The sequence below is a fragment of the Eptatretus burgeri genome, chromosome 12 (assembly GCF_056783735.1).
Source record: "Eptatretus burgeri isolate ZD-2024b chromosome 12, Ebu_testis_v1, whole genome shotgun sequence".
Classification (NCBI taxonomy): Eukaryota; Metazoa; Chordata; class Myxini; order Myxiniformes; family Myxinidae; genus Eptatretus; species Eptatretus burgeri.
Window position 1 is genome coordinate 8,478,328 of NC_140972.1, and position 12,500 is coordinate 8,490,827.

At 56.4% G+C, this 12,500-nt stretch overlaps 2 protein-coding genes across 5 annotated transcripts in view; one reads left to right on the plus strand and one right to left on the minus strand.

Moving 5' to 3' along the window:
• The window catches only part of LOC147015042 (acidic leucine-rich nuclear phosphoprotein 32 family member D-like), a 49,143-nt gene that overhangs the window by 752 nt on the left and 35,891 nt on the right, over positions 1-12,500 (plus strand). For 2 of the 4 annotated variants that reach the window (XM_085849398.1, XM_085849397.1), the window contains one exon: positions 9,308-9,457. In XM_085849398.1, coding sequence (XP_085705524.1) covers positions 9,308-9,457 — 150 coding nt within the window. Of the gene's footprint in view, positions 1-228; positions 340-649; positions 669-9,307; positions 9,458-12,500 lie in introns of those variants that run through there. The other 2 variants (XM_085849399.1, XM_085849400.1) reach the window with 2 other exon arrangements.
• Positions 10,349-12,500, minus strand: part of CORO2B (coronin 2B) — a 213,898-nt gene continuing 211,746 nt past the window's right edge. The window contains exon 12 of the mRNA XM_085849393.1: positions 10,349-12,500. This exon is cut by the window's right edge and continues 708 nt beyond it. The gene's annotated coding sequence lies outside the window, so the exon portion shown is untranslated.

The window sequence follows — 12,500 nt, forward strand, 5'->3', positions numbered from 1 at the left end:
CGCAGGAGGCACGCACGAACGTGTCCCTCTCTCTTTCCATCGACACGATCCCCCGTCCGTCGCTCCATTTGTCGCTTCCCGGCCACGTGTCTCAAACTTTAAAGTTTTTTTTTTTTCCGAGCGCGGACGTGACCTCTCGAAACAAAGCACGGGGCGGGGGTCGGCCGCCTCGGCGATGCTGTGTCGCAATGGAGGCGACGATCGCGAGGGGCGGGGGTCGCGGCCGAGACAGCTCGGTTCGGCTACGGTGTGGACGATCCGAGGCCGCACGAGGAGCGCGTGGGGGACGCACGGGCGAGCGCCGTGTGGGGGACGGACGGGCTCTGCGTGGGCGGGAAGGTGAATTCGAGCTTTTTCCGAGACTTCGCCGTGTGTCTCCTTGCCGTGTCACTCGCATTTGCTCCCCGAACGTGTGTTCGTCGAATTGCTCGTATGGTTAAGCTGTGCTTTCGTCGAATCGTCTGTAAAAAGGGGGTCGCAGGTAAAACTCGGCAACGTGCTCGGTATGGCGGCGAGACGCGCGGAACGTACTGCGCATGCGCCTTGTGGGCGAGTCACGTGGGATCGGGTTGTGTGTGCGGGAGACGTTGCGTTCGCGTTACGTCACGCTTTGCTGAAGAAGAAGAAGAAGCATGATGTTGTGCACGTGATCGCAGTGCAATATCACGGTGATTGAGAGGGCGGGAGGGGTGCTCATGTTATCGTTCGAGCATCGCATGGCTCGAGTTTAAGTTCTTGGACGAACCGAAGAGGGTGATAATGTATTTAGGCCCAGCGAGAGGTCGACGAGGCATTTCGATCACTCGGGAGAATCGCTGCGTGGTTTTTCGTTGCGCATTACGGGCGCCATTTTGAGACTTTAACCCTTGCGTGGCGGACTGACGCGTTTATTTTTGGCAACTGGCTCTGTTCTGTGTCGCATTTTTATTCAGTTATACAATCGTATTTATATTTTTATTGCAAATTGCCCAACTTGATGCAAATCATTAATCTGCTGTACTCACCAAAACGTTTTCTTACAAAAAAACATTGAAACAACAAGTTTTCCCCTCACGACACGCAGGCTCCTCTCTCTGCACCACCACACGCAGGCTCCTCTCAACACCACCACACGCAGGCTCCTCAACACCACCACACACAGGCTCCTCTCTCTGCACCACCACACACAGGCTCCTCTCTCTGCACCACCACACACAGGCTCCTCTCTCTGCACCACCACACGCAGGCTCCTCTCTCTGCACCACCACATGCAGGCTCCTCTCAACACCACCACACACAGGCTCCTCTCTCTGCACCACCACACGCAGGCTCCTCTCTCTGCACGACCGTACACAGGCTCCTCTCTCTGCACCACCACACGCAGGCTCCTCTCTCTGCACCACCACACGCAGGCTCCTCTCTCTGCACCACCACACGCAGGCTCCTCTCAACACCACCACACACAGGCTCCTCTCTCTGCACCACCACACGCAGGCTCCTCTCAACACCACCACACACAGGCTCCTCTCTCTGCACCACCACACACAGGCGCCTCTCTCTGCACCACCACACACACGCTCCCCTCCCTGGCCCACCGCACGCAAGCTCCTCTGCACCACCATACACAGGCTCCTCTGCACCACCATACACAGGCTCCTCTTTCTGCACCACCACACACAGGCTCCTCTCAACACCACCACACACAGGCTCCTCTCTCTGCACCACCACACGCAGGCTCCTCTCTCTGCAACACCACACGCAGGCTCCTCTCTCTGCACAACCATACACAGGCTCTTCTCTCTGCACCACCACACGCAAGCTCTTCTCTCTGCACGACCATACACAGGCTCCTCTCTCTGCACCACCATACGCAGGCTCCTCTCTCTGCACGACCACACACAGGCTCCTCTCTGCACCACCACACACAGGCTCCTCTCTCTGCACCACGACACACAGGCTTCTCTCAACACCACCACAAGCAGGCTCCTCTCCACCCCGCCACACACACAGGCTCCTCTCTCAACACCATGACACGCAGGCTCTGCGCTCTACCTCACGACACGCAGGCTCCTCTCTCTGCACCACCACACACAGGCTCCTCTCTCTGCAACACCATACACAGGCTCCTCTCTCTGCACCAGCATACACAGGCTCCTCTCTCTGCACCAGCATACACAGGCTCCTCTCTCTGCACCACCATACACAGGCTCCTCTCTCTGCACCACCATACACAGGCTCCTCTCTCTGCACCACCATACACAGGCTCCTCTCTCTGCACCACCATACACAGGCTCCTCTCTCTGCACCACCATACACAGGCTCCTCTCTCTGCACCACCATACACAGGCTCCTCTCTCTGCACCACCATACACAGGCTCCTCTCTCTGCACCACCATACACAGGCTCCTCTCTCTGCACCACCATACACAGGCTCCTCTCTCTGCACCACCATACACAGGCTCCTCTCTCTGCACCACCACATGCAGGCTCATCTCTCTGCACCACCACACACAGGCTCCTCTCTCTGCACCACCATACACAGGCTCCTCTCTCTGCACCACCACACACAGGCTCCTCTCAACACCACCACACACAGGCTCCTCTCTCTGCACCACGACACACAGGCTCCTCTCTCAACACCACGACACGCAGGCTCTGCGCTCTACCTCACAACAGGCAGGCTCCTCTACCCCACCACATGCAGACTCCTCTACCCCACCACACGCAGGCTCCTCTCCACCCCGCCACACACAGGCTCCTCTCTCTGCACCACTACACGCGGGCTCCTCTCTCTGCCCCACCAGACGCAGGCTCCTCTCTCTGCCCCACCAGACGCAGTGTCCACTCTCTCCCCCACCCTATGCAGTTTCCTCTCTCTACCCCACCACACGCATGCTCCTCTCTCTCAACCCCACCATACTTAGGCGCCTCTCTCTTCCCCACCATACGCAGGCTCCTCTCTCTACCCCACCATACGCAGGCTCCTCTCTCTCTCTACCCCACCATACGCAGGCTCCTCTCTCTCTACCCCACCATACGCAGGCTCCTCTCTCTCTCTACCCCACCATACGCAGGCTCCTCTCTCTACCCCACCATACGCAGGCTCCTCTCTCTACCCCACCATACGCAGGCTCCTCTCTCTACCCCACCATACGCAGGCTCCTCTCTACCCCACCATACGCAGGCTCCTCTCTCTACCCCACCATACGCAGGCTCCTCTACCCCACCATACGCAGGCTCCTCTACCCCACCTTACACAGGCTCCTCTCTCTACCCCACCTTACGCAGGCTCCTCTCTCTACCCCACAATATGCAGGCTCCTCTCTCTACCCCACCATACGCAGGCTCCTCTCTCGACCCCACCAAACGCAGGCTTCCCTGTCAAGCCCACCACTCACATGCTCCTCCCGACCCCACCATACGCAGCAGGCTCCTCCCGACCCCACCACATACAACAGGCTCCTCTCCACCCCACCACACACACAACAGGCTCCTCCCTACCCCACCACACGCAACAGGCTCGTCCCGACCCCACCACACGCAACAGGCTCGTCCCGACCCCACCACACGCAACAGGCTCGTCCCGACCCCACCACACGCAACAGGCTCGTCCCGACCCCACCACACGCAACAGGCTCGTCCCGACCCCACCACACGCAACAGGCTCGTCCCGACCCCACCACACGCAACAGGCTCGTCCCGACCCCACCACACGCAACAGGCTCGTCCCGACCCCACCACACGCAACAGGCTCGTCCCGACCCCACCACACGCAACAGGCTCGTCCCGACCCCACCACACGCAACAGGCTCGTCCCGACCCCACCACACGCAACAGGCTCGTCCCGACCCCACCACACGCAACAGGCTCGTCCCGACCCCACCACACGCAACAGGCTCGTCCCGACCCCACCACACGCAACAGGCTCGTCCCGACCCCACCACACGCAACAGGCTCGTCCCGACCCCACCACACGCAACAGGCTCGTCCCGACCCCACCACACGCAACAGGCTCGTCCCGACCCCACCACACGCAACAGGCTCGTCCCGACCCCACCACACGCAACAGGCTCGTCCCGACCCCACCACACGCAACAGGCTCGTCCCGACCCCACCACACGCAACAGGCTCGTCCCGACCCCACCACACGCAACAGGCTCGTCCCGACCCCACCACACGCAACAGGCTCGTCCCGACCCCACCACACGCAACAGGCTCGTCCCGACCCCACCACACGCAACAGGCTCGTCCCGACCCCACCACACGCAACAGGCTCGTCCCGACCCCACCACACGCAACAGGCTCCTCTCCACCCCTCCATGCACAGGCTCCTCATCCCTACCATGCACAGGCTGCTTTCCACCCCACCACACACTGGCTCCTCTCCGCCCCACCGCACGCAGACTCCTCTCCACCCCGCCACACGCAGACTCCTCTCGACCCCAACACACGCAGACTCCTCTCTCCACCCCACCATACGCAGGCTCCTCTCTCGACCCCACCATACGCAGGCTCCTCTCTCGACCCCACCATGCGCAGGTTCCTCTCTCTACCTCACCATATGCAGTTTCCTCTCTCTACCCCACCATTCGCAGGCTCCTCTCTCAACCCCACCATACGCAGGCTCCTCTCTCAACCCCACCACACACAGGCTCGTCTCTCCACCGCACCACACGCAGACTCCTCTCTCGACCCACCACACGCAGGCTCCCCTCTCTACCCCACCACTCGCAGGCTCCTATCTACCCCACCACACGCAGGCTCCTCTCTCTACACCACCATATGCAGGCTCCTCTCTCTTCCCCACCATTCGCAGGCTCCTCTCTATACCCCACCATACGCCGGCTCCTCTCTTTTCCCCACCATACGCAGGCTCCGCTCTCGACCCCACCATACGCAGTTTCCTCTCCCGACCCCACCATACCCAGTTTCCTCTCCCGACCCCACCATACCCAGTTTCCTCTCTCTACCCCACCAAGTCAGGCTCCTCTTCACCCCACCATGTAAGGCTCCTCTGCACCCCACCATGTAAGGCTCCTCTGCACCCCACCACGTAAGGCTCCTCTGCACCCCACCACGTTAGGCTCCTCTGCAACCCAATCATGTAAGACTCCTCTCCACCCAATCATGTAAGACTCCTCTCCACCCAATCATGTAAGACTCCTCTCCACCCAATCATGTAAGACTCCTCTCCACCCAATCATGTAAGACTCCTCTCCACCCAATCATGTAAGACTCCTCTCCACCCAATCATGTAAGACTCCTTTCCACCCCACCACGTAAGGCTCCTCTCCACCCCACCAAGTAAGGCTCCTCTCCACCCCAAGTAAGTCTCGTCTCCCCATCCCTCCACATGTGGGGTCCTCCGTCTTCCCCCACCCTCCACACACGGGCTCCTTCGCATCCCCCCTCCGCACGTGGGCTCCTTCGCATCCCCCCTCCGCACGCGGGCTCCTTCGCATCCCCGCTCCGCACATGGAATCCAACGCCTCCGCCCTCCACACGCGGGCTCCTCCGCCTCCCCCCTCCACACGCGGGCTCCCCCGCCCCCCCCCTCCACACGCGGGCTCCTCCGCCTCCCTCCCTCCACACGCGGACTCCTCCGCCTCCCTCCCTCCACACGCGGACTCCTCCGCCTCCCCCTCCACACGCGGGTTCCTCTGCCTCCCCCTTCCGCACGGGGGCTCCTCTGGCTCCCCCTTCCGCACGCGGGCTTCTCCGCCTCCCCCTCTGCATGCGGGCTTCTCCGCCTCCCCCCTCTGCATGCTGGCTTCTCCACCTCCCCCCTCTGCACTTGGGCTTCTCCGCCTCCCTCCTCTGCACGCGGGCTTCTCCGCCTCCCTCCTCTGCACGCGGGCTTCTCCGCCCCCCCCCTCTGCACACGGGCTCCTCCACCTCCTCCCTCAGGCTCTTCCGCCCCTCGCCCACGCTTCTTAGCCTCTCCACTTTGCACGGGGGCTCCTCTGTCTTCCCTCTCCGCAAGTGGTCGCCCTCATCTCTCCTTCGGCACATGGTCGCCTCCACATTCGCTTATTCCCCCACCCCGCTCGCTTATCCCTCACCCCCATAATTTCTTCCCTTCCTCCAAAAACAGACTCCTCCCTTCCTGTTCCTTCTGAATATCAATCACTCCCTCCTCCAAACACAAAATCCTCCCTTCCTCCTATTGTTGGCTCCTCCCTCACTTCAGCTCTTCCCTCAGTGTGCTTTTCCCTCAATGTGCTCCTCAGTGTGCTCTTCCCTCTCTCCACACACAGGGTCTCGCCCTCTCTCCACACACAGGGTCTCGCCCTCTCTCCACACACAGGGTCTCGCCCTCTCTCCACACACAGGGTCTCGCCCTCTCTCCACACACAGGGTCTCGCCCTCTCTCCACACACAGGGTCTCGCCCTCTCTCCACACACAGGGTCTCGCACTCTCTCCACACACAGGGTCTCGCACTCTCTCCACACACAGGGTCTCGCCCTCTCTCCACACACAGGGTCTCGCCCTCTCTCCACACACAGGGTCTCGCCCTCTCTCCCCACACAGCGGCTCCCCCTCTCTCCCCACACAGGGTCTCCCCTCTCTCCCCACACAGGGTCTCCCCTCTCTCCCCACACAGGGTCTCCCCCTCTCTCCCCCACACAGGGTCTCCCCTCTCTCCCCACACAGGGTCTCCCCTCTCTCCCCACACAGGGTCTCCCTCTCTCCCCACACAGGGTCTCCCCCTCTCTCCCCACACAGGGTCTCCCCCTCTCTCCCCACACAGGGTCTCCCCCTCTCTCCCCACACAGGGTCTCCCCCTCTCTCCCCACACAGGGTCTCCCCTCTCTCCCCACACAGGGTCTCCCCCTCTCTCCCCACACAGGGTCTCCCCCTCTCTCCCCACACAGGGTCTCCCCCTCTCTCCCCACACAGGGTCTCCCTCTCTCCCCACACAGGGTCTCCCCTCTCTCCCCACACAGGGTCTCCCTCTCTCTCCCCACACAGGGTCTCCCTCTCTCCCCACGCAGGGTCTCCCCCTCTCTCCCCACGCAGGGTCTCCCCTCTCTCCCCACGCAGGGTCTCCCCTCTCTCCCCACGCAGGGTCTCCCCCTCTCTCCCCACGCAGGGTCTCCCCCTCTCTCCCCACGCAGGGTCTCCCCTCTCTCCCCACGCAGGGTCTCCCTCTCTCCCCACACAGGGTCTCCCCTCTCTCCCCACACAGGGTCTCCCCCTCTCTCCCCACACAGGGTCTCGCCCTCTCTCCACACACAGGGTCTCGCCCTCTCTCCCCACACAGGGTCTCGCCCTCTCTCCCCACACAGGGTCTCCCCCTCTCTCCCCACACAGGGTCTCCCCCTCTCTCCCCACACAGGGTCTCCCCCTCTCTCTGCACACAGGGTCCCACCCTCTCTCCACACTCATGCTTTCCTACTTCCCATCCCCGGCCACATTGAACCACTCCGTACCCCATGTTTCCTCCCCAGCCTCAGGTATTGTCCTTCTTGTCCTTTATTTGTTTTACACATGATGTGCTTGGCACAACACATTTGGGATAAACCTTCAAGACAGGCGGTTGGTTACCAGTGTGATAAATTGCACTTCTTTTCAAGTCCTTTGTTCCTGAAAGCACTCGGTATGCTTGCTGATGTCTTTTTTTCATACTTTTGGAGGATAAATAGTTTCACTTTGAGATGAAGTAATGGAGAAAGCAAATTTTCCTCACCATACGCAAGCTGCACTCTGTGCCTGGAGCCTCTTGGCAGTGACTTGGCACGGTTTATGCTTTGCAAGAGTGAAAAGACATTCCCAGTAGATTCTCTTAACTCCTTTGGGAGAATCTTGTTTTGGGAGCAGCGACACACACTGATTATCACGTTTATCTCTAAACTTGTACTACTCGAAATGATCCACATAGTAGTGATTACAAAACTTGTTTTTGCGTGCCTATCCAAGAGGCAATGGTGGAGCTTGTGCATAAAGATGTGGAGCACATCAACATGGGGTGGTGACCGATGTATGTTTTCATGAATAAGCAATTATGTCTGTGTACATCATCGGACGGTGATTACGTCGGAGGCGATAACGATGAAATGAATCCCATATTTATTAAGATATATTTCACGTGCAGTAGGGCGCTGGCAAGCACTCGCCTCTGAGCTGTCTTGCACGGGTTTGAATCTCGACTCGGCGAGGAATTACCGCCCTGGTGTTTCACGTGCAGGACGAGGCATCAATCTTGTGCTCCGTCCGTGGGAAGGACGCTGAGCCCCAGGAGACGTCTGATAGCACCGGTCTTTGGTGGACCTTAAAGATCCCGCAGTGGTGGGCAAATTATTGCCGGTACCCCATCCGCATTCCTGTCGCATCATTAGAATGTCAGGTCAGGCCAGCGGGTTCATGAAAGACAGCCCAAAACCATTCCTCCCCGGATGACCTTTCAGTGAAGTAGTCAACCTCGTGATGTAGTTATTCTCCAAAGGTTCACCAAGTAGGGTGCCACATCTATACTTGTCCCTTGCTAATCTTGCCTTTTCTCTGCCTTTGTACCTGGTTGGAATTACGAAGCTTTTCTCTGTTGATGCTCCGCTGACACCTTGTGTCCAATCAGCGTTATTGTTTTGTTACTTGGCTGCTCAGAGACCTCATTGACCCAAATGCACATTCTCTCCAGACTTTCACCAGCAGTGTTTGACCTTCACCATCACCAACTGTTTCTCTCTTTTTCATATTAACGAGCAAGCTCGTTAGCCCCAGGTCCACTTTTTCTTGCGTTGTTTGTGGCTCTAAGTTATATTCGTTTTTGTTTTTTTTGGAAATTTTGAAATTTTGAGAATGGGAAACAGGTTACCTGGAGTTACAGGGTTCCCTGTAAACAGGTTGGTACAGTGAAGGTGCATTGACATGACTTAACAGGAGCCAATTACAGTGCACCTAAACTCACACAGCCAATCAGCAGCGTCTCATGACCTGTTGCCGAGTCACGTGAATCAGGCTTGACACTTGCTTTGTCTGGGTATTTATTGAGGTTAATAATGAAAATGTTTTTGTCCAAATCACTCTTTTTCATGACCCTGCGCTGGCCCAGTCCTTCGCGATTTACATGGTACCGTTTTCAACTTTGTGCGACTGGTGGTTTGGGATGAGACGCTAAACCGGACGTACAAACACTGCATCTTGCGTAGATTTTCAGGACGTTCGGAGGTGTCATTGTTTTAAATGTGAATTTCAAGGACTTCAGGTAACGATGGTGAGATCGTCGGTCGTATTTGTGATTTGAAATGCCAGCATCACGATCCACATGCTCAGCTTTCCCTTTTCTGCACCGGTCATGCACACGCGTTGATTTTGTTCCTCGTACAGGTGAAGGAGTTGGTGTTGGATAACTGTCGCTCGAACGATGGGAAGATCGAGGGTCTCACGGGCGAGTTCGGCGAGCTCGAGTTCCTCAGTATGATCAACGTTGGTCTCATATCAGTTGCTAATCTCCCAAAACTCAACAAGCTGAAGAAGGTCAGTGTCTTCGATGGTAGTGCATTTGAAACTGAACGTTTGACACTTAGTTTAGGGGTGTGCCTTCGTTATAACATTGAAGTATATTTGAATGTGACTGAAGTGAGGGAGTCATCCAATAACTGAGTTGTGGATTGATAAATTAAAACCCATGTTGTTTTGTTTTCTATCCTGATACTTGCAGGAATAAAACTCTCAGTTTGTATAAATGTTGTTTGTATTCCATGGAAAGAAGCTGTCACTCCAGCACAAGCCTATAAAGTTTCTTCCGGATGGTTCCCTTGGTAACACGCTCGTCAATGAGCTGACTCTTGACTGGGTTGGATTCCTGCTGAGATTGGAACATCGCAGTTCTGGAACACTGCCACCGTTGGGGGGTCAGCTTCTGAGATCACATTGTCCTTCAAATAGAGATGTCGTGCTCGCTGTTCCACCTGTAAATGAGTGGCTATTGTCGATGACCTCGACATTGTGCTCAGAGTGGATCACTCTGTGCTCGCCAAATTTCCTTCTTTTGATGGGTTATATATTTTGCATTGCCTGTAGTAGGTAAGTGTTGGAGTGTGTATATGGCAGAAGCTTGATGGACCAAATGGCTTTTCTGTGTACCTGAATACGGGATTTTCAAAATGACGTATGAATGCGAAATGAGCCCTTTTGCACTCGTGCTGTGTGTTAACAGCATCTCGGTTTAGCTCGCAGGGCACTTTTACCCTACAGTTACTAGCATGGAATATGTAATTCAAATCGTCTTTTAAACACGATTTTCAGCATTCAGACCAGAGTGGCAATTTCAAGATGGTTAACTGTTATTGTTGGGTTCCTGAATCCAAAGCGGAAATATCGGAATACAAGACATATCCATGGATGAGAGGTGGTTGAGTTCATACCATTTACTGGCAGTACAAGCTAGCAGCCACAGGGAACGCACACACACACACACACACACACATATATATACACACACACACACACACACACACACACACACACACACACACACACACACACACACACACACACACACACACACACACACACACACACACACCAGCTTTTGGCAATAGATGCAAAAGTCTAGAATACTTCTTGTGGCCCCAGAACCAAGATATATACATATTGTTGCGGATTCGCGCCCGCCGGCGTGCTGACGGCCACGTAACTCGAATCGCGGCACGTCGCCCACCGGACGGACAATCCAGTCGTGACCCTCTCGGACTAACGCCGGGAACCAGTCACGGGTGGACCTTTCGGTCTCACCGCGATCGAGCCAATCGGCCCCCGCGTGGGATAGGGTTGCTCGCCAAATTCGACCTACCTCAGTACCCACACGGAGGGTAGACCGGGTGATCGCATCTCGCCGCAGGTCGACTTCGGACACGGGCCACTTAAGCGACCCGTTCCGTACTATCGGGATAACCGAGCGGTGTTATCGTCGGCCTCGACGGTTCGATTAATTATCGGGCGTATTCAGCCCACTACCAACCCTTTACGTGAAGCAAGATGAGGATTCAATGAAAGAAATGACGAAGCGAAGCGGGAAAACAGTTCAACATAAAGCACATTTATTCGCGATGAACGGAAAGCACACATATACAATTCCACCAAAAGCACATAGAAAAGAAGAAGACAAAAAGCAAATGCGACAATGCAGATCTAATACCGATTACGCGAGCACACGGCAACACTTCTACAATTTTACTTCACAGACGGCGCCGACAACACACATTCCCAAAGCAAAAGAAAAGAGAACCACCCTCCAGGATGAGGGGGTAGGCGGGCCTGGGGCCGAGACCGTGTCGGGCCTACCCGTCTGATGATGAGGCGCGAAGTGGCGATGGTGCCCCAACTCCGCGGGCCTCGCGGACAGTGTCTGGTAGGGGGTGGGAAAGGGGCCCCCTTGGTCGCACTATCTCAGCGCGGGGGGAAACAGGAGGGGGTTGCTGATGCTCGGGGAAAGGAGGATTTTTACTCTGTCTCGGGTCCCGCGACAAGCGTCTCCACCTCGACCAGGTCGCGCCGTCGGCCTCCCTGGTGTGCAGCTCCCGGCACCGACGCGAGCACCCCCTCGTCTGCCTTCGCCGCCGCCGCCTCTCCACAGCTCCGTCCTCTTCGCTCCGACTCCAACTCCGAACTCTTCCTCCTGCGAACTTCCCAACTGCACTCAACTCCAACGCACACCACGACATGTTTCTGACGAACGCAGCCGCTTATATAAGCCCCGTGGCTTCGCCTTTGACTCCCTGCCTTCGACCTTTCACCTCGCTCCCCATTGGCCCGAGAAAAAGTGGGCGTGAATGCATTTTGATCCATGAATTTGCATATAGCGACCGCCCTCCAACGCCCTGGAGGCGGGGCCAAATCGCCCCTTGCTCACCGATTGGACGGAACAAAAGTGGGCGTGAGTCGTTTTTGATCCGTTTTTGGAGCGTAAGTCCGTGGTTTTGTACACGCTGTTCGGCGCGCGCCCTGCACGAGTCCAATACCGGTACCCACAAGCGGCGCAAGAACGGTGGCGATGCGACGGTTGCGAGGGTTGACGGCAAAGGTCGTGGCTGCTGTGGTGAAGCGGCGCCGCGGTGGGTGGTTGATGTTGTGATGACTGTTGAGACGCGGTTGGCGGTGGTAATCATGGCGGTTGGTCCAAAATAAAGATAGTAAAAGAAAAACGGCTATCCTGAAGAGTCGCAGCACGCATGAATGACATTTATTCCCTCTAGACAACGGGTTTGGGCCTAACTACACGTATACTTACCGAGATATCTCACCTAAGGGACCTGAATGGTGGTTTGCGAATTTGGTAACCACAACAATATGTATGGGTCATTCCACCTCAAATCACCCAGAAAAAAATAATTTGTAACCCAACCCCCTCAGATTTGGCTAATTTTTTGCATGTATGTTACATATGATAGTCTATGTTCACATACAAAATTTTAGCTAAATAGGACTAGGGGTTGATGAGATATGACCTTGAGAAATTTTGATCTTTTCGACTGTCGCGTTTCCACCAAAATTCAAATCCTCATATCTCAGCAACCCC